This window comes from Rhodnius prolixus, unplaced genomic scaffold, assembly GCF_049639745.1.
Source record: "Rhodnius prolixus isolate KJV_2025 unplaced genomic scaffold, Rpr scaffold_9, whole genome shotgun sequence".
Lineage (NCBI taxonomy): Eukaryota > Metazoa > Arthropoda > Insecta > Hemiptera > Reduviidae > Rhodnius > Rhodnius prolixus.
The window spans coordinates 29,341,299-29,363,539 of record NW_027411604.1 but is presented as its reverse complement, the minus strand read 5'-3'; the positions used below and the strand labels follow the sequence as shown (position 1 = coordinate 29,363,539).

The 22,241-nt window shown below is 35.0% G+C and overlaps 2 protein-coding genes and 1 long non-coding RNA gene across 8 annotated transcripts in view; 1 reads left to right on the top strand and 2 right to left on the bottom strand.

Moving 5' to 3' along the window:
* Window positions 1-4,861, bottom strand: part of LOC141454637 (chymotrypsin-2-like) — a 105,295-nt gene extending 100,434 nt beyond the window's left edge. For 4 of the 5 annotated variants that reach the window (XR_012458847.1, XR_012458848.1, XR_012458846.1 and 1 more), the window contains exons 1-4: window positions 4,729-4,861; window positions 4,558-4,606; window positions 3,532-3,712; window positions 1,590-1,722 (exon numbers count right to left, since the gene is read on the bottom strand). The gene's annotated coding sequence lies outside the window, so the exon portion shown is untranslated. The remainder of the gene's footprint in view (window positions 1-1,589; window positions 1,723-3,531; window positions 3,713-4,557; window positions 4,607-4,728) is intronic. The other variant, XR_012458850.1, reaches the window with a different exon arrangement.
* Window positions 3,992-22,241, top strand: part of LOC141454638 (uncharacterized) — a 115,034-nt gene continuing 96,784 nt past the window's right edge. For both annotated transcript variants that reach the window (XR_012458855.1, XR_012458854.1), the window contains exons 1-3: window positions 3,992-4,061; window positions 4,857-4,932; window positions 21,772-21,879. This is a non-coding gene — a long non-coding RNA (uncharacterized lncRNA). The remainder of the gene's footprint in view (window positions 4,062-4,856; window positions 4,933-21,771; window positions 21,880-22,241) is intronic.
* Window positions 10,796-22,241, bottom strand: part of unpg (homeobox protein unplugged) — a 47,125-nt gene continuing 35,679 nt past the window's right edge. Inside the window, exons 3-4 of the mRNA XM_074129087.1 lie at window positions 14,810-15,015; window positions 10,796-12,685 (exon numbers count right to left, since the gene is read on the bottom strand). Coding sequence (XP_073985188.1) covers window positions 12,473-12,685; window positions 14,810-15,015 — 419 coding nt within the window. The 3' untranslated portion in view covers window positions 10,796-12,472. The remainder of the gene's footprint in view (window positions 12,686-14,809; window positions 15,016-22,241) is intronic.

The window sequence follows — 22,241 nt, the reverse complement described above, 5'->3', positions numbered from 1 at the left end:
ACTGGACTCCCACGCGGAGGACCCGGGTTCGAATCCAGCTGCTGACCCTTAGATTTTCTCTTCCTAGGAGCTTCTTACAGCTCACTGTCCGGTGATAGACAGTGTTGTCTGTAACGAGATAACACTGTCCGGAGGCCGGCAGTGCACTGAAAAAAGCTCCGGGTGCCAATAACCATAGATGTTGACGCGACTTAAATCATAAAAAAAAAAATATGTATGTAAAAAATAAAAAAAAAGGATTACCGTCTAAGATAGGAGTTGATCTCTGGGACGAAACAGTAATGTATTACTATGGAATACTGTGTGTTCGGTTTAACCGGGATTTCAGTTTTCCGGGGTGGGTATAGCCGGAGGTTGTACTGTATTTACTTCTCTCTGAAGGTAGTAAGAGCAACAAAATGAAAATGGAAGTGGGTCAAGGAGGATCACATTGTTGAGCAGTCCAAACAGTACAAGGAGTCTTGTGAGGAGAATGTGCAGTATGTGTTGCACATATTCCAGAATGCCTACAGAATGAACGTCTGGATTAGCTACTTAGCCTGAGTTTTAGTGTTTATTTAATGACTAATAATCCTCTCACAAACCACAAGAAGATGTATCTCTGAACCAATAGTGGTAGCAAGAGGTTAGCACAAAATTCAGTAACTGAACTGACCAAGAAGTTCATCAGATTTAACAAAATTTCATATATTTTAAGCGATCATTACAAAAGTTTAAAGAAACTTGTTGGAACCATCTTTAAGAAAAGCTCAAATAACTGCAAATATGTAAATTAATTGAACTGCCATTCCATTTAAAGAAAAACACTGAAAGACACAGGGTATCCCAAACGTGTGTCAACGGAGAAAAATCAAAAATCTTGGCATGATTGAATACTTCCTCGCAGTAGGTTTAAGAGACTTCCTAAACATCTATGTGGACAGGCAAATAATAATTGGGAAATATTTGTTTAAATTGTGGTAGAACTGAATATAATTACAATTAGACAACCATCTTAATCAATAGACCACTAAAGTCCCCAACACCAAGCTCTAATAATAATAATACACAATTTCCATTAACAGGGGAGCCTCTACTAGTTGGTGACGGCTACAGCTGGGAACACTGTTATTAATATACCCGCCTCCATGCCATTATTATGCAAATCTTTTGGATAACTATACAATGACATTAGCACTTAACTCTCGGATACATATATATATTATAGATCGATTGGTATTTTATTATAATAGCTGATCGTTTAAAAGGTTCATCTGTTAATTTGCTAGAGCAAGGGTGTGGGCCATTTAGTACTGTTATTATTATTATGCACTGTGCCTAACTCAAAACGATAGCTAATAAATGATTTTGTTACTGCTGCTCTATTAGTCACAACTGTCTGGCAATGTAAAGGCGACAACAGCTTGGGCTGAATTTTATGAATGCACAAATGTGTCTCTAAGCCTGATGCATGTACCAGAGGACCAGCTTTTTCAATAACTTTATCTCGCAGGGCATAATTAAAAAAAAAATCTGATTTAAATATTCTCTCGGATTTTCTCCTTCAGTTAACTAACAATTAAGATGTAATTGACAAATGCAGTACTTACACTGAATTTTCCTTAACCCAAGCAATACCGCCAAAAATTTCACTTGTGGTGGCAAGCGGATATGATTTGTGTAGCCTTCTAAACTAATTAAAGTTCAACATATGTTCTCTGGAACCTCCCTCGAATCAATCCTCTGAAAATTTTCGTCAAAAAAATTAAGTTAATACTAATCGTTGACAGCCTTTTTCATGAAAATTCAAAGAACTAAAACTTCTATTCTGTAAAATTGGATTTCTGGCAAAAATTTAGATGTAACCTTACTATTGGCAGTTCTTGAAAGCCAATCCCAAAATATAATCAATCAATTTATATTGTACTCAGCATACCTAAAAAATCGTCAGAGAACGGTGACTTTTCTGCACAGTAAGAGAAGAGAGGGAATATGGAAGCCTATAGGCTCATAGAAGACTTTAGGTTTGTTTGCCAACTGGTTTTTAGCACGTAGTTAAGTAGGTTAAGGTGGAATGGAAAAAATGATTTTTAATGATCCCAACTAAGTTGTTTATTGGTCATACAGAGGTGTGTGAAAGAAGAGACAATCTCGCTTATGATGGTACGATTTTGTGGTAAAAATATAGAGGAGTTTGGTATAACATGGAGTGGTGAAGGGAAGACTTTTAGGGTACGTTTACAACGGAGCTGTGAGTATAGATGATAGCAGAGATGATAACTGATAGAGTAAAATATAATCGCTGATTAGTGTGCACAACGGAGCTGTGATACATGCAACATGTCGAGTAGTGAAGAAGAGTTTTTAAGTTCACCAGCAACAAAATGGAATATTTTAAAGAAAAAACGCTTTAGAAAATATCATGTACATCCCATAAATAAAAAACGAAGTACTTTGGGTGAATTTCACTATTTATATAAGGAACTTAGAAATTATCCGGATCGTTTTTTTGAATATGTGAGGATGGGTCCACCCACATTCGACTATATTTTAGAAAAAATAAGGTCAAAATTAAGAAAACTTTGGAAAAATTGTCATGGAAATCCTATAACCATAGAAGAAAAACTAGTGATTACTCTTAGGTAAGTAATGATTTTATTGAAAAAAAAACAACAAATAAATACACATGAAAATAAATGTAAGCACGATTTAAAAAACAAAATATTGTTTAAAAGTAAATAATAAAATAATAACCAAAAATAATGAGTAAAGACAGCACTAAATAATTTTTCGACGTCCATTTTGAAGCTCCGATACTGGAGTTCAGCTAGCAGAAAAATGAAAAATTCAATTCTATCATCTATGCTCGTTTATAGCAGCGCGTATGAGTCACTAGTCGAAGCTTCGTTGGGCACGCTCACATAAGAATGTACTAGGTTATTCTATAAGCGCTGATGCTGACCAGAGCTACAAGAGCATTAAGATATTTACATAATAGGTCCATTACCATTTTAAACAATAATATTTAATAATAGAGTTACTTTCGTAAAAAACCATAAATAGAAATAGAAGTTTCCTCAAAATCCATCAGATCCCAAAGGAGTTTTTTGGAACCCAATCGTCTTTACTTATAATAGTTTAGCTTTTCAGCCATCCATTCCCTCGCTATCATCTCTTGCTGCAACTACGCTGGTGAATAGACTGACAAGAGTGCACAAATCGTTCTCAGCAAGCTTACTCTCTGAGCTCAGTAAAGTTAGCATCATTTAACTTCTTAAACCACATTGAATTAAGGTTCTGTTTCATTGTACACGAAATAATTTAAATGTAAAAGAAAACTCTTATTTTCGAAAGAATAATTTTGTAAACCAGTAAGTAACTAGCCCTTAGATTTTCTCTTCCAAGGAACTTCTTACAGCTCACTGTTAGGTGATGTACAGTGTAACGAGAGAACACTGCAGTGCACTGAACAAACCTCAGAAGCTGACGAGCCATAAATAATAAAAAAAAACAATAGTAATCTTGTAAATAAAGAAGTTTAACAGTACTCACAGTGGTAATTTAACTCTATAGATTCCAGGATTTTGTAGTGATTGGTAAAGGAGACACTTAATGAACAATTTTACAAACAATAAAATCTCTTCCCTCCAAACCAAGGTCTTCTTTAAATCGAAATGCTATTGGCCAATTAAAGGGGCACACTGAAATTCGCTGCTCTAGATCTGCTCATTGCCTGAGAAAGTAAGACAAAATTATTATTATTTTTTTGTTGTGTAAATTGATAAATTTAATTTAATTTTAATTATACAAATTAAATAAATATTAAGAATTATTCATAAAATTTATTCAAAACTTATTAAAAATTAACTATTATTTAAAATTAACAGCATGTAAGAAAATATTATTATTGATATTATTCTAAGCGTTACTTATTTTTTAAGTAAATAAAATTAATTTTTCGCGCAATTTTAAAATAATGTGAGTGGTACAGCTGATTCCTATATCAATTCCACCCCTCTCGGTTGGGCTATCTATGTAGTTGTGAGTGTGAATGATGTGAGCTGGACCAGATTTATGACAAGGTAAAATTTATTCAGATAATTATTAATAGTAAATCTAATATAAAACCAATAATTAACTACCTAATAAAAAAAAAGCACAACACGAAATAAAATTAATTCTATTTATGATTGGTTTGTTGAAAACTAAAAAAGTAATAAGCTCTCAGATACTAAGACTTGCAACATGGCGGCCAATTAAATTATAATTCTAGAGAAGATGGTAAATAGATTCATTTTTTTTTAAATTGTAGCAATCTAAATTAAAATATCATTTTTAAACTTACTATTCATATAATTCATTAAATCGATTAATTAATTTTAGTCATTTAAAAGAGTTAAGAAAATGGCTTTACAATTAGTATCACTAAATTGTGACGTCATGCCTTCAATGCGACTAAAAGGGACTCTTTAAAAATTATCTAATTCATCTGCAACTATTTGTTGGATTAAATTAAGTAAATTATCCAGATTAATGATTCTAAAGGTTTTTAATAAAAATTTCATTTAACTAACGTACCTGTTATTTAGTTTTTTAGCAACCTTTAATGAGACAAAAATATCGAATCCTGCAAAAGTAAGCCTTCATAAATTATTGAATCTACTGCTTAAATTCCACTATCTTGTAATAAAACCAGCCTTAAATTGTTAAATAAATTGAATTATACAATACTTAGTTGTTAGGGCATACATTTCAGAAAGGTTATCACTAGATAATCTTTTGTCTGGCTTCCTTGACAAAATATTACTCTTGTCTGTAATTTGAAGATTTTTACATTAAACTTTTTAAAAATTATATAAAATCATTTCTTTTTACAGGCTGATCCAGTTTTGTGTTCGGCGTGAATGTCAAAATCATGACTGGCTGCAGACTGAGTAGAAACTAACCTAAGTTGTAAGTAAGAAACCAATATGGGATTTACTATTTAATATTTGAAAATTAACAATTAGATTAACAAAATATATATAAATTGAAATAATATTGAGAACAACACCTTAAAAAAATGCAGTTGATAAATAATTAATAAGTAATGAATTATTTGTTAAATTAAATCTCTCACCTTAAATTTTCAAAGAATGTGAAACATAAACTACATAAAAGTTATAACAATTCTGAGTTGACATTTTAAAATTAAATCAAGTTTATAAAGAAAATTAACCAGCACTAAACCATTTTGCTTGACAAACCTTACTTTACTACTCAAGTAATATTGCAATATAACTGAAGAGAAATATTGTTTCTCCCCACTTTAGGTAAGAAGCTTTGGAGGTAATTTAATCTACTGTTTACCTTCTATAAGTTTCTGTACTAGTTTCTCATTTATAATTTCTTTTTCTAAACGAATTCATTGATATCCAGTATAAAACCACCTAATGCAATTGTTAGAGTTTCTTATACTAGTAACATAGCTATATTTTGATCTCTTTAGAAGCTAAGTTTATAATATTTTTCTCAATAAATTGTAAATATTTTTTGCAACTAGCAGAATTTCTTCGATGCGGCTATGATTTGCAGATAGGGACAATGCAGGAAGTGACATAATTAGTTTCGTAAATAGTTTAAGTTATTAAGATTAGGAATAAAGAATTTCGGGTATTTTTAATTTCATATGATGGACTTATATTTGAATAGTGGAAATTGGGGAATCACTGGTAGAGAGAATAGTTTTAATGATGAGGTAATTGTGTGAATCGTCGACCTTCCAAAAAAATAAAATTAATGAATTAATTAATTGTACAGCTTGGCCCCAGCCAATCAATGATGACTATATAACTTGTATTTTTTTATTACATCTTTACTTGGTCCAAATCAATGCTTTAGGTATTAAAAACAATAGTAAAAAGCGACCTGAATCGTCTAGATTTGTAACTTATTTCAAATTTTAACTCACATTGGCGAAAAAAGTTGATTACTTCACCCATGTGTTTCTTATGAATTCCAATTTATAAAAAATGACTATGTGCCTGAGAACAATCGGTACTTCTTACTTCAAATTCGCAAGGGATGAGTGAAACTGTCTACGTTATTTTAGGTTCTTTCTAAGAAAAAAAAAAGGTTTGATGCGGTTTAAACGGAGGGAGACTCCAGTGTCCTTGGACTTGTAAAACAATAAAATAAATGCGAGGAAGTGGTGGCAGTTTAGCTGGCGATGCTGAGTGGACTGTCTTGTTCTCTGGGGACAAGTCTTCTGGCCACGCCTCTATCAGCGCCCAAACACCCTTGTGCTCGCTTGTATGTCGCTATTGTAGTACGGCGGCCACAATTACCACAGTCCGTGGGGGAGATCTGCTCTCTCCGTTCTTCTATCTTACTAAATCTCGTAACTATCCACTCACCAATTTAGATCTGCCCAACTATTACTCCAGTACTCTTACCTTTTACCATCATTATTTTCTACATACTGGACTTTTTATTTCTTTTCTCGCATTACTTTTTTTTTTTTAAATGTGAAGTTGAGTCTTTTGTCTACCGGTACACAGAGGAAGTTTTGGGAAATTCAATTTTCCGAATCGCACTAGTTTTAGGTTATCCTGAATGCAAAGTGTGGTGAGTGGATTTAAAAATAAGATTGCAGGAGTCGTATAGTCCAAGGGTCTCGATCATAAGTAAATTCTATACAAGATAAGTAAAGATTGCTTGGCTTGATTGAAGCAAACCAACTGGGCCCAACCCAGTGATAGGATACGTAGTATAGTGAAGATCTAACTAGGCTGGACTTCCACTTATTGCAGGCTCTAAGCGGCTGTGAGGAGAATCTAGTTTTTCTGTATAGATTCCTTCCTCTATCGACCTTCCCTGGACGATAGTGTGATTTGCTGGTGCTAAGAACAATTGTATGAAACTTTTTTGAATGAATGAATGAAAATAAAAATTTATTATCCTGGGACTATTGTCCCCTTAGAATAAATAGATGTACAGGTTGGAGGCCCAATTGGTTTGGCCTCCATTTTAGATGTTTATATTATTTACAAAAAATTGGCAAGTTTTTACAAAACAATAAAAGTAAAAATGAATGAAATAAATGCATTCAATTCAGGAGGAAGCTGAGTAGAAAGGAGATAATTGAAAAGAAAGGAGTTTTAAAGATAGAAAGGGTAGGAGCATGGCGGACAGATGATGGTAAGGAGTTCCAGAGAGAGGTAGCGCGTATTAGGAAGGGTTTATCAAAGTATGAAGTACGGTGTGAGGGAATATAGAGATCAGAGGAACGAGATCTAGTATTGCGAGAATGGATCGAGGATTTGAACTTGAAGAGTGTGGAAAACATAAGACGCCCTTTGAGATTGGATAACTTGGAAAAGGAATGAAGCCACCTCAACTCATCGTAATAGTGCGAAATGCGAGTGTCTCCAGGAATGCTGAAAATAAATCTTATGAAGCAGTTCGTGAGGCGCTTGAGCTTAGCTTCAATATCACCGGAATGACCGCACCGTACACTAAGCAACCATAGTCGAAATGGGGGGGAAAATGAGAGAGGAAACTAGGATTTGCCAGGTCTTAATTGGGAAAAAGGTGACGGAAACTGTTAAACTGCTGCAGGATGTGGATGGAGCGGCGAGAGATTTGCGAAATATGATTTTATTGTTAATCAGCTTCAAATAATATTTTAAAAAAAATTTATTAGGGGGCCCCCAAAAAATGCTCGTTTAGTGAAAACTGAATTTGCAAACGAACGCAATATTTCCTCCTCTGAATTTCTATTTACAGCTGATTAAATAATAGCTACCATATTAATTACAAATAAAATTGATTATTATATATTTTTCAAACAATCGCTGAAGTATGAAGTGTAATGTGGTATTACGAGTATTATTTTGATAAGAAAGCTGGGACAAATTGGTAGGATAGATATTTTTTGTTAAGAGAATTGACATTTCAAAAGGCATTAGTTACACTGTTGAATTCACTGAATTTATTAAGTTGAACTTGACGTTTAGTTTGTTGGTTGTTGTTTTGGAGGGTAAACGTTGGAAATAGAGTGGGGTACGACCATGTGACTAATCCTGCTCAACTCCCTCTGCCACCCGACAGCCTGAGCACAAGAATGCTCTGACAAGCAATCGTTGATCTTTTGAACAGAATTGGTTCTTTTATGACTCTATTCTTTCGAACACACTAAGCACAGTTTTGTTTTTTTTTTCAATTCATTGATTCTAAATTTAGCAATGGCGAAGCTGAGAGAGGGAATCTAAGTCTCAGGTTTCTCAAACTAAATGAGAAAAAAAATATTTGATTTAAATATCGCGATACGTGACTAACCTCACTCTTCACACCGACCTCAACATTCCCTTCATAGACCAACTCGCCAAGACTAAAGACCAAAAATTCCGTACTACTCTCTCGACTAGCTCTAATCCTCTTGTACTGTCTCTCGCTTCCTCTGATATCCCTAATACTTCTCGCCGACTGAATCGCCAGTGGCCCCACGACTTTCTTACAGTCTGAAGGCCTCTAAATTATTACTCTCCTCTCTTCTCCTCTCTCTTATAGAGAGTGCTACCGCTGGGTAGTTTCTCTCCTCCTGCTCTCCTCCCGCACCAGCTCATCACTCTCTCCATATTTACTTATTGTATACAACTGTACGCAGATTGTAAATTACAAAATAAATTAAAAATCAAAAGATATCGCGAAAATGTATTGTATTACAACATCGAAAATCAACATTCTTTCATGACTCTCAGTACGGAAATCGGTGCTTATAATCTTAAAGATTTGAGGCCCACTCACTCATTGGAGTAAGAGTGGTCCTGGAAAATGACGTCTAGCTAGAGGACAGTCCACACATGTTCGTTGGTTAGGAGTTCATACTTAAGACTCTAGTCTGTGGTAAGACTACTCAAGTGGATTCTGTTTAATGGAACGAATCTACCGAGAGAATCATCCGATAAAAATCCCTTTAAAAAAAAAGATTCCCCCAAAAATGGAATATTTTTTGGATCAAACTCAGGTTTTATTTCCTACGTTTTGATACATAGTAGCCATTAATAAATTATTTCTTATGTTTTCTGGATCTGCTGCACTTTAGCCTCCTACGATCTTACCACACCCTACAAACACATAAATGTTAAACATAACCTTTTCTATCTCCTCTAGCTGCAGATTTTTCTATCCTTTTTTTTCGCTGCACATTTATGCAGTTATATACTGCATAAGAAATGGTCCCCTCAACTGTTAGGAAGGTTAAAATTTTACTTCATCTTTGTAATGATTTTGTAAACCAAATAATAATGTAAAGATCTGTCAAAACGAAAACTGTTTTAAAGACTTCTTCGATTAAATTGCAAATTCAATAGTATGCAACAAGCAGCCCCCTCTTACAGTAATTTGAGAAACTAAAAAGCGAGAAAGATTTCTGTATTCTGTTTACAGAATGTCAAGGATTCAAATATTTATGATTGAATTTCGTCGAGTGATTCATTAATTTTGTAATAATATAATTATACCTGTTCAATTTCATCCATGGATTGATGCACCCGTTGTGATTAGCAAAAATCATTCTTTTTTTAGAAATTTTAACTCTTCTAAAAGAAGATGGTGTTTGTGCCAAATTTGTTCGCAATTGGATTAGAGGCTGTACGGCACATCATTCACATACATAATTTACTAAATGTTATTTACAACAAATAAAAAGTAGATATAAGCGGGATACGAACTGAGATCTCCTGCTTACAAAGCCACGCTTCTTAACTAGTAGACCAACACCCGACCCTTATATATTATGTGTTACGACCATATGTTCAACAAAACAGATAATGTTTAATAGTTTGAAGGTTGAAGTTAAGAATAGAGTGGAGTTTTAACTGGTTATAGATGGTACTTGTCATAAAATTCGACCTGGAATTGGGCTAGATGTAAGACCGGTGTAGTGTCAGAGGGGCAAAAGTCTAATCTGGATAGTACAGATTGGTGCAGACTGACTATGGCTTAGAAAGAACTCTTGATAGCCTTCAAGCCAGTTTGATCTTCGAACTTTACAAACTATCTCAGCCACCGCCAAAACCACTCTTTGTCAAGCTAGAAGCACAGTCCTTATAAGGATGACGCCTCTTACTGGATGAAAGATGCGCTCCAAAGCTGGAAAAGTTTGCTGTACGTTAAAAGAAGAAAATAATAAACCGCATCCTCTGGAGAAGGAAACATTTTAGTACAACCTTACTGCAGCGAGCAATGCCAGCCTCTATTCGCAACGCTTGAACCTTAATCTCTAGCTACCGTCATCGCTACCATTCACACTAAAATTCTAGGCAGCGCTCGCGGTTTGCATTGGTGACAGAATAGTCAGTGTATTTAAGTTTAGTGGAAAAATGGTTTACAGAAATAAGAACTACAAACTATCCTCCAATCGTTGCATTGATGAACCACCACAAAATGACAATCGTTTGGCTGCACTGGGCAGAGACCCTTTCATTTGGATTAACAGGCCAGCTAAGCCAAAGAAATCTAGGGTTCAGTAATCAGCTGTTTTGGCTCGCTTTTTGTTTATTCTAATGCACACCACCACATCTAATAATTAAAGTAAAGAAAATTGCCTATTTTTTCAAGCTTTACGTCCAACTACCAATTAGGTGTCATAGACGGAGGCGACTAGCAAACATACTTTACTGCAAATTTCTTTTATTAACTTTTAAATAAAATCCAAGGCCTAAGACCGGGGAATCGAACCCAGTACCACAATACATATTAGCTTCGCAAGTCTCGCCTCTTAACCGCTCTAATCTAATAATTAGGAAATAAAACAAAAATATATAAAGAAAAATGAATTATAATATCTTTTTATTTACTCATTAAACTACATTGCACTTATTTAGTTCTCTATAAACAGTTTCCATGATCTTTTTCAATTATCTATTTTATTTATTAATTTAAAATAAAATCTACACTTATAATACTAAATACATTTATGAAATACATATTTACAAAATAAACAATATTTCAACTACACTACATAAATTTTGTTTGTAGTTAAAATTACCATATTTACAATCAATCGAGCGATTGAACTTAAAAATTTTGACTTGATTCATTGATGGATAGAGAAATTAGAGAATCGATTAATCGGATAAGCAGAGTATTGCTGTGACCATTCAGAGTTCAGGAATATTTACATTAATTCAGTCAAAATTATGTAACTTGCTCATCTGAATTTCTTGCAAATGTAATATGGTATATTCGGAAACTCATTTTAGCTGAAAGCAGATAGCTTTTTTTAACCTAAAAAGAAATGGCACTCAAATGCTCAGCTTTTTAAATAATAATTTTCTCTTATTCTTGAATAATTTATTAAAGGAAAAAGAGAACTCATGGATGATTTTGTTGGATCAGGGTTTAATACACAATTTGATTATTTAAAAAACAGTGTGACATCAACTCAAGACAAGTCCAACTCATAATTTGCTAAACCTGATTCGCCCAGTACTAATCTTTGTTCTTTTGCTTCCTTTCTCACATTTCATTGCGTTTTCTCGGTCGGTTTTCTTTTTTTGAATGATCTAATAGTAAGATCTAGTAAAGAAAAGAACATTTTTTTTTGCTGTTTTAAAAGAAAACATTATTTTTGAAATGATGAAATACTGGAGAACATCATCTATCGATGGATTACTAATAATAATAAGTAAAATTTCATTTCCACGAGGTTCGAATCCAGCTACTGACCCTTAGATTTTCTCTACCTATGAGCTTCTTACAGCTCACTGCCCGGTGATGGACAGTATTGTCAATAAATGAACTTTCCGCGGAGGATCCAAAAAAGCTCTGGGCGGCGCCAATAACCTCAGATATTGGCGCGCCTTAAATCACAATAAAAATAATCAGGGAAATGTTGCTTATTTTCTAGAAAAAAAAAAGTGCCTTCGATTCCCCCACTCATAATTTTTTTGACCAATTAATCACATCAGATTTGAATCTTATTAATTTCTTTTGCATAGCTAGTACACTTTTCAAAATTCGAAACCAATTTTGTACGGCATTCTTTTATTTGCTGATTTTAGCTAATCATTGCAAAGAACCTTTCAACGAAATTTATTGAATTCATCTTCATTCATTCATTCATTCATTTAAGTTTAAATTTGATGAAAGGGTTTAGTAATATAGTAAATTCAATCTAGAAGCCCTAAACAGCTATTCAGGTACTTCTTCCCTGATCCATAAGTTCTCCCAACAGTGTCATAGAAACTGTACATTAGGTTTTTATTACAAACAGAGAACATAAAGAGTAAACAGCTCAAGTAGGAGTATTGTCAGTATTATTGAAGTGCTTTAAGTGAATTAATCATTGAACGATATTTTCCAAATTACTATTAACATATTTTTTGACGACGTACAGAAAAAAAATTAATGAACCTGTATTTATGACGCCCTCTTGTGGTGAAAGACAACAGTCATAATAATTAAAGCGAAACGCAAAATAATTTATCTACAACAATTTTTTTTGTTTTTACATATGTGACAACCTATACGGCCTGGTAAGTGCTGTCGGCTCTTGTTGATGCCTAGCCGCCAGTCTGTTCACATGGACTGGTATTGGTACGACTATTTTGCATGGGGTTCCAGACTGGGCACATCCTCTATTCGCCGCGCCAGCCGCTCCAGATAACCCAGCTTTTACTCGTTTCCATTTGGCTCGTCTGTTTTGAAACCATATTTTTACCTGTAAAAATAAAGTTTTACAGAAGTTAACGCAACAGTTTAATGGTAGAAAAAATAAAAATAAAGCTAAAATCCGTAATTTGTAGAAGATTTGTACAGGAAGAGTACTTTAAGAGATTTTAGCATGAACAGAGCAATGTTCCGCCATCTTTTTTTTCTATCCACAGCCCACTGAATTCTATATTTCATTCCATTTGTCCTGCCAAATCGTTTTCAATTAATAAAAAACAAGAATTTTAAAAAATTTTAAGGGTTAAAATAACTAATGAAGTTATTTTTCGTTGTCGAAGAATATACTTTTGCTCAACCAAAGCAGAAGTTTTGCATCCGAGATTCGGAACTCCTTTCGTCAATAGTTTTTTTTTCGTCAAGCCCTAAACTCATTCGACCTAGATGACAGAACTTAGTTGATGGACTAAGCTCTCTCTAGGACAATTTTTGAAAGAGCGGTTGGCGTCGCCAGTCAGGGGAAATTGCCATTAGTTCCTGTGCCTTTCCCTGAAGAAGATACCCTTGAAATTAAAGCATCCTGGGCAGATATTAATTCAAATCCAGCTTCTTCTCCAATCAAGCCCTAGGAAGAACGGGAAGTCAGTTGTTGAGGATGATCACTCTTTCATACCAACATATCCGCTCCTCACAAATTCTCTTCCAGAGAGGATACATCAACGATTATTACAAAAGTCCGGTCAGATGGTGAACTCGAAAAGAGACAAGGAGCGAAAAACTCTTATCTTGGATATAATTTTTTTGTTTTTTATTAATAATAAATTAACTATTATAAAAAATCACAGCATATCTCTCATCAAGTAGTAAGTAGCTGGACCGGTTCCGAAACTATGAATATAGACGATGAACTCTATCCAAAACTTTTTTTGGGTTAGAAATCCCGGATGACATAACATACTTGCCAAAAATTTGAAATGACTTCTAGTATTTATCGCTTTGTGAAGCCGAAATTTAGGTTTTCGGTTAGCCTAGGAAAACTAGCTACGGTTTTTCAGGCTGAGCTAGTTGCAATTAGGTTTTGTGCTGCCGAGATTGTTGGGCGAGGAATTATTAATTCTAAGGTCGTGATTTTCTCAGACAGTCAGGCTGCTCTACGAGTTATTAGTTCCTACCAGGTCAACTTAAGGCTGGTTTGGGATTGTCTGGGTGCCCTGAAGGAAATTAGTGACCAAAATAAGGTCTTTCTGGTTTGGGTACCTGGTCATTCAGGACATGAAGGAAACGAAGTGGCAGATTTATTGGCCCGGAGCCCTATTTTGGGGTCTCCAAGTGTCTTAAGACTGCGGCCATTAAACTATGGGTGCAGACTAGGTCGCAGGAGTGGTGGCTTGCCACCACAGGGCAGAGACAGGCGAAGGAGTTCATCAAGGGCTATTCGCCAAAGCTAACTGCAAAGTTAATCCGTCAAGGCCGTGGGGTTTAAGGATAATTGTAGGGTCTATTAACCGGCCACTGTAGGCTCAAAAAACACATGCATCGCATGGGCCTGGCAGATGACAGCCTTTGTAGGTTCTGTCAGGAAGAGGAGGAAACGGCACTGCACACGTGTTGTGACAGTGTGAGGGGCTTCTTGTATGGCTAAGGAAGTTACTTCTCGGGGAGGAAAAACCAAGGCCTGTAAGCTTTACCCAAGAGTCGTTCTTCAGAATTAAGAGTCTGATTAAACGGACGGGTGGAGGGCGAGCTCTAGAGAAGGGGAGCCACAATAGATCCAAAGGGGTCGCAGTGGCGTAGGCCTTAAAGGCCCGCCCTATTAGAATCTTATTTATCGTTTAAATCATCAGCTGGCAATAAATCAAGATAATCGATGAAGTTTGAAAATTAGAGCATTTGGTGTGAGACATATTGGCTAGAAGGTCTTCAGCGACAAAGAGCCTGCAAGTAATTAGCAGCGGTCAGTAATTATCCTCGAAGGAATTCCTGTTTGATCTGTTTCGGTCCCTTAATTACTTTCACCCTAGTAGAGAATTTAAAGTTTTAGTCTTTTTTATTTAATTAATCTCTATTATTCTTTATTTTTGTATTTAAGAAATAACTGATTGATAAGCTAGTGGATAATATAAGCATTTATACATATTTCTAATCTTATATTTGTTTAAAATTACCAAACACTCACTTGGACCTCGCTTAATTTCAGCGCAGATGCTATTTGACTTCGTTCAGTAAGACTGAGGTACTTCTTAGCGTGAAACTCTCGTTCCAGTTCTAATAATTGTTCACTAGTGAAGGCCGTCCTTCTTCGCCTTGTTTTCGCCGTACCTTCAGCTTCGTTTTCATTTTCACCACTACTCTCTGGGCCACTCGTTTCACAATCTCCACGTCCTGAAATTAAAATTATATAATGTTTCCATTATTGCTTATATATTTCACAATACACCTCAAATTTAATATAGTACGTATATGTTCTAATATTGAAACCAAACTACTGTTTTACTGGAACTGGAGCCAATCCATCTCACTGACCTGGTCAGACTGCTAAGCCAAATAAAATAGTCCGAGCCAATAAAATAATAATAATTAAAATACATTTGTCTTTCGACAGGAGAGATTAGCTATTGGCACTAAGCCATGAGCTAATTTTGTTGTTGTTCTAATTAAGCTAAGAATGTAATTAGCAGACAACAATAAAATGAAAGAAGCTAATTTATAAGGCATTGGGTTAATTAATACAGATTTACCTAATTAATTACATCTTATTAGAATAAAATCACCGGTATTAATAAAATTGTCATTTTAACTGTCTCTAACTGTCCCCATACTAGACTGAAAAGACAAGAAACTAACCCAATGCTACAAAACTTCTCGCCAGACTACATGACAAACGTTCGAAACTATATAACAAAAGACTCTTATATCTACTGTTATTGCGACCTATTTGGTCATACGGCATCCAATTATGGGGGATCGACTAAGCGTTCCAACTCACTACGCCTCCAGGCATTACAGTCAAAAATACTTCGAAAACTTCTTAACGCTCCGTTCTATGTATCTAACCTCACCATCCATAATGACCTCAAAATCCCTTTCATTACAGACTCGTTTCCTCAAATTTCATTCCTCTACAGCAGCTCATCCTAACTCTGTCATAGGACACCTATCTTCTTCCACATTACCAGGTAATCCTCTAAGGAGATTGAAGAGAAGATAGCCTCTTGATCTACTCTTATCGTGAGAGCAGTATAGCACGTTACTGGAGTGACACCACTGGGTGCCTTCTCCACTCATGATTTTCACGTATTTTTTTTATCAGGTACCATATTTGCTTGTTGCAACAATCGTTGCAGTTGTAAATCCCAATAAATGATTTTTAAAAAAACATCTCCAAATAAATATTTAGGGAACTTCAAATATTTAGCCCTCTGTATAATTGTTTTTTTGACAGTAATTCTAAGCTGCATCTTACATCTATCAGTTTTCAAATGAGACGATTTATCTCTCAGCTAAGGTTGTCTTGTAAATATATGAGGCGTGTTTTCTAAGTAGCTTTTGAAATAAAAGAAAAACAACTTTTCTTACCAATTTTATTTTTACATGAAAGCCTTGCATCTTATTCTACTTTTCTACGAGGGTCGTTTGAAAAGTCCGTGCAAAGTCAGAGAGATAGCACTACTGGCGCGTATCGAGGTTATGTTTAGTTAGTAGCATCTCTTGGAAGAACACACACCAAGTTTCAGCCAGATCGGTCTATTTCTTTGTGTTTGGCATTCGTTTGAATCGAGGAAGTCGAGTGATTTTCAAAAAATGGACGAAAAAGAATTTCGTGTGTTGATTAAACACTACTTTATGAAAGGCAAAACGCCTCAGGAGACTAAAGAGAAGCTTGATAAACATTATGGTGACTCTGCACCTTCGATTAGAACAGTTTATAAGTGGTTTCAAAATTTTCGGAGTGGCCATATGGGCACAAGTGACGCTGAACGTTCTAGACGCCCTGTTGAGGTTACTACTCCAGAAATCATTGATAAAATCCATGATATGGTGATGGATGACAGAAGAGTGAAGGTGCGTGAGATTGCTAGTGCTGTGGGCATCTCGAATGAACGGGTACATAATATTTTGCATCAACATTTGGACATGACAAAGCTATCCGCAAGATGGGTGCCGCGATTGCTCACGCTTGACCAAAAACGAAATCGTGTGAAGTGTTGCAAGGACGGTTTGCAGCTGTTCCAGAAGAATCCGCAGGACTTTAAGCGTCGTTTCGTCACTGTGGATGAAACATGGATACATCACTACACTCCTGAGACCAAAGAAAAATCTAAACAATGGGTTACCAAGGGGGAATCTGCGCCAAAAAAGGCGAAGACCGTTCCTTCGGCCGGAAAGATTATGGCCACTGTCTTTTGGGAATCGCAAGGAATAATCCTCATCGACTATCAGGAAAAGGGTAAAACTATTACAGGTGCATATTATTCATCTTTATTGGACCGTTTGAAAACCGAGCTGCAAGAAAAACGCCCACGATTGGCCCACAAAAAAGTCCTTTTCCATCACGACAACGCACCAGCTCACACCTCAGCAGTTGTGGTCGCAAAATTAATGGAAATAGGGTTCCAACTCGTTTCACATCCCTCCTATTCTCCAGACTTGGCTCCCTCGGACTACTATTTGTTCCCCAATATGAAGAAATGGCTGGCGGGAAAAAGATTTTATTCAAACGAGGAGGTGATTGCAGAAACGAATGGCTATTTTTCAGACTTGGACAAATCCTATTATTCGGAAGGGATCAACAGACTAGAGCAGCGTTGGACGAAGTGTTTAAGCCTAAAAGGAGACTATGTTGAAAAATAAAAAAAAGGTTTACCCCAAAAAATTAAGTAGTTTTTATTTTTGCACGGACTTTTCAAACGACCCTCGTACAATAATTGCCACTAATATTAAGGCACTTATCGTATCGTACAACCAGCTTTTGAATCCCATCCTCATAGAAGGCTGCCGTCTGACTTTGACAGCCATTGCAACACGGTCGTTTTAACTTTAACATTATCATCGTGGCGTTGACCAAACCAGGATGCATCTTCAATTGCAGAGACAGAGGTGGTAGTCAATGGGTAGCGTCTATTCTCTTTCACTTTTTTGATCAATTTTTGGCACCAGTAAAGTGACTGAAAGTCGCCCAATTCGTCCATGAAAATTCGTGAGGCCATCTCTTAAAAGGGCTCTAACCTATTTCTGTACCATTTTTATTGCTCATAATGTTGTTTTCTTCATATTTCTCTCACGATAAATTTCAGCCTCTTTCACAGCACTAAGAATACAAATCGCAGAGCATATTTAACAATGGGTAGGATTCACAGTCGGAGGAGCCATTTTAATTGTTCACAAACAAAAACGTAAACACGGTAGAATGTTTCCGTTATAGCGTCTGGTTTTTTTTCCTGTTAGAGATAGGTACACAGCGCGCATGCGCCAAATACTGAAAGCAGATTTTTCCTTTTCTAAAAAAAAGATTTAATGCGAAGTGCATCTCTCGTAGGCAGCCAATAAGGAAAATATATGGCAGCAAGACGCAATAATAGTCGAGTGTGTGTTACACTAAATTTTTTATAAATTCATTGGATTTCTCTAAAAAAAGGTCCTCAAAATGACTAGCAAAAAGTAGAAGTTTAACGGTTAGCTACACAAAAACATCCTTAAAAATATTAGATTAATATTCAAGTCATCCTGAAGGAATGTACCATGCGGAAATACAATTTCCTTATTTCCATCTACTTCAGGAAGAAAAGAACCACTTTATTAACAAAAGTAATTATTCAGAACTTCCAAGTATAATGCAAATCAATATTCTGTACATTTTCTTTGTATAACGTCTTGTCGACGGATATCCGCTTTGTAGCGTTACAATTTTTAATATGTAGGTATTTTTTTTTTTTTTTTTTTTTTTTTTTTTTTTTTTTTTTTTTTTGCGCATCAACAGCTGAGGTCATTAGCGCCCGGAGCTTTTTCCAGTGCACTGCCGGCCTCCGGACAGTGTTCTCTCGTTACAGACAACACTGTCCATCACCGGACAGTGAGCTGTAAGAAGCTCCTAGGAAGAGAAAATCTAAGGGTCAGCTGCTGGATTCGAACCCGGGACCTCCGCGTGGGAGTCCAGTATGCTAACCTCATAGCTAATCCCTTCCCTAATATGTAGGTATTATTTCTTTTTTTATTGAATTGATTTTCCACAGACAGGAAATTTTTTTCAAATTATCAAGAATATCCTAAATAAATGATCGTCTTCCTACATTCATTTATCTTATTCATTTTATAATATAAATATCTTTGAGTCAGCAATCGTAAATTTTTTTTGTTTTTTATCCAATGTGATTAAATTCAAATTTGGTTGCCTACTTCTCTAAGCGACTATTAATATTGTAACTGGAAAAATTAAAAATTAAATACAAATTTGGGATTTTTGTAAGGAAGTATAAGGTAATCAACCATAAAAAATATTTAAATTTGTTGTTCGTTACGAAATCAAAATATATAGTAATTACTCTAAGACGAAAAATCCTACCTCCCATCACCTTGAACCAAACTCCTATACCAACTGTGGACTAAGTACGCCACCTTGGACTGTACCTAGACAAACGGTTGACATGGAATCCCCATACTAGACTGAAAAGACAAGAGAAACTAACCAACGCTACAAAACTTCTCGCCAGACTACTTGACAAACGTTCGAAACTTAACCTACATAACAAAAGACTCTTTTACCTGTTGTTACCGCGACCTATTTTGTCTTGAAGAATGGGGATCGATTAAACGTTCCAATTCTGTACGCATTCAGACTTTACAACCAAAAATACTACGAAAACTACTTAACGTTCCATTCACCATTCATAATGACCTCAAAAATCCCTTTCATTAACGACCTTACTAAAACTCGTTTCTTAAAATTTCATTCCTTTACAGCAGCTCATCCTAATCCTTTAATTGAGACATTTATCTTCTTCCACATTACCAGGTAATCCTCCAAGGAGATTGAAGAGAAGATGGCCCCGCGATCTACTCTCCTCATAAGAGCAGTATAGTGCACATCTATTCACGTTAATGGAGTGTCGCCTCTGGGTGCCTTCTCCAATCTTCATTCAAGACACTATATTACATCACATTTGCTTGTTGCAACAACCGTTGCAGTTGCAAATTTATAAAAAAAGATTTTTATAAATTTTATGTCTCTAACCTCATTATACACCCTGACCTTAACATTCCTTTTGTCACCCAAGTCGCTAAAACACGATACAGAAAACTTTATTTTAACCTGCAATCTCATATAAATCCTCTAGCTCAAAATCTTTCTTCAAGAACTCTTCCTAATAACCAGACATAAAGGCAGTGGCCTCGTGATCTCCTCTCAAGTGAAGAGAGTGACTAACCGTCTATTGTTTTGGAGTGTTACCACAGGGTAACTTCTCCATTCGTTACCTTATCATTTGTTACTCTTTATCATTGCTACTTATAGCACGAACGCGCTATTTGTCACTATTTATTTAAGAGGTATGGTATTACTTTTAATTTATGCGGGAAAATTGCCAGAAACCACGAAATTGTTAGAATAAAATTGCACTTCCGCTCCAACCTATTTTGTTCCAAATGGGAAGCACTGAAAAAAAAAAAATCCGGGCGCCAATGAACTTGTTTGAAGACGCGCCTTAAATTAAAATAATAATAATAAATTTGAACGTCATATAAAAAAATTAAGTTGTTAGACAGTTAAGAGTTAAGTGATTACAAGTATATGCAAACCTACGTGTACTGAGATATTTTTTTAATTTTACATTAAAGGTAAGGTCCACTGCATAATTATAATGAAGCTGACGATCATGCGCATTTTAATGTTCGTTTAATTTGAGGGAAGGACCCAAAAGTTGTCCTGGAAAAGACAATAAAATAATTTGACTTGATCGCAACATTTCTCTTACGAGGGATTAAGAATCAAAAAATCTTTAATATCCACAATAACGTAAATAATGATTTTTTAAAAAAAAATAATAACGTATGAATAGAAGAATAATGTAACTATAGAAAATAGGCGACATGTTAGGGCAATGAAGGTGAATGGGGAATAGAGGATATTGCGATAGGTCACAGACGAAATGATAGATGTAGGTCCAGGCTACGTGAGGCTACGCCAGTTATTTGATCATATATATAATTTATTACAATTCCGGAAGTTGGAATTCCCACACATTTATTTAATACAACAATAATTTACCCTCCTAGTTTTATTTTACTTTAAATCCTAGAAAAACCTTTTCTAAAAATAATCGATTCAATAAAACGATTAGTCAAATGAAAAGATTTCCGGTCCAAAGAGAAGTAAACACAGTTGGAACAATAAATAAGAGTTCCTGCCTCCAATTCATTGAGTAAAAATGGAACACCTGTGGTGTAGGCCCAAACACGATAGTTCTAAATTATTGAATGACCTACATTTCTGAATTAATATCCTTGTATAATAAAGTTTATGGGAGTTAAATAACATAACCTGCTTCCTATAAAAAATAAACAAAAAAATCAAGTCATAAGCAGAAGAAGATAACCTACCTCTTATTATTTGAATCAAGGGAAGAATATCGCAAGGGCAAAACAAGGTCACAAAGATTAACCATATTTTGTTTGCTTTTTTTTTAAATTTTATAAATGAAAAGATCATTTCTGCTGTCGAATAGGATTATAAAATTGAAATAAGTAATAACAATAATGAGTGCACATTAAAGTTGAGACAATTAATTACTGGATGACATCTCGCCAGGAGAGGTCTATTGGCGCCGGCTTGTGAGATTAATTACCTCTAAGTATGTTCCAGTTTAATCGTAGGAAGTAATTTGTCATGACTTGCTTCTATTAAAAGAATAGATAAATATAGAGTTAAGTCTCTTGTCACAATAATTTTTGAAGGTTTTAAAATGTTTTTAACAATAAAATCGATCGTAACTAGATATGCGAGTATTGTTCGTTGATGAGATGTGCTTTAAAAATTTAATTCACACATATTTTCTGTGACTTCAAATAGTAACAATAATTATTTTCAATAAATTCCATCAGTCTTGCCACTACCCAACTTTAACACTTGATTTTTTTTTGTTTCAGAGTCTTTTTTCCAGGAGTATAATCGCAATTACTGCTACTTAAATAAAAATCGATCTGCGAAAGAACTATATATCCTCTCCACCTCAAATTGTCCACATTTATTTGAAGGTAAATATACGTTAAAACAAACTTTTGTATTTATAATATTTTTACCAAAATTCGTGCAGCAAAACATTTTCTGTATGACGTAAAAAAAAACTTCATTTTTCTCCAAAAATAATTCTAAAATATTTATCTTACATCTCTCTAGAGCCTTTTCTGGATGAACTAAAGCCTTTCGTAATCGCTTAAAAATTAAATGAATATCTAGTAATCCTTTGTAAAAGCCACAACACTAGCGTATTATCGTCGGCATTCACTGTAACTTCTGTACAAACTACGGGCGATAATTTCCCACCAATTCTCTGTATATATGTGCTTGTAGATGTGGTTAATGCGTCTGTTCACATTGTGTAAACAATGTATTAATT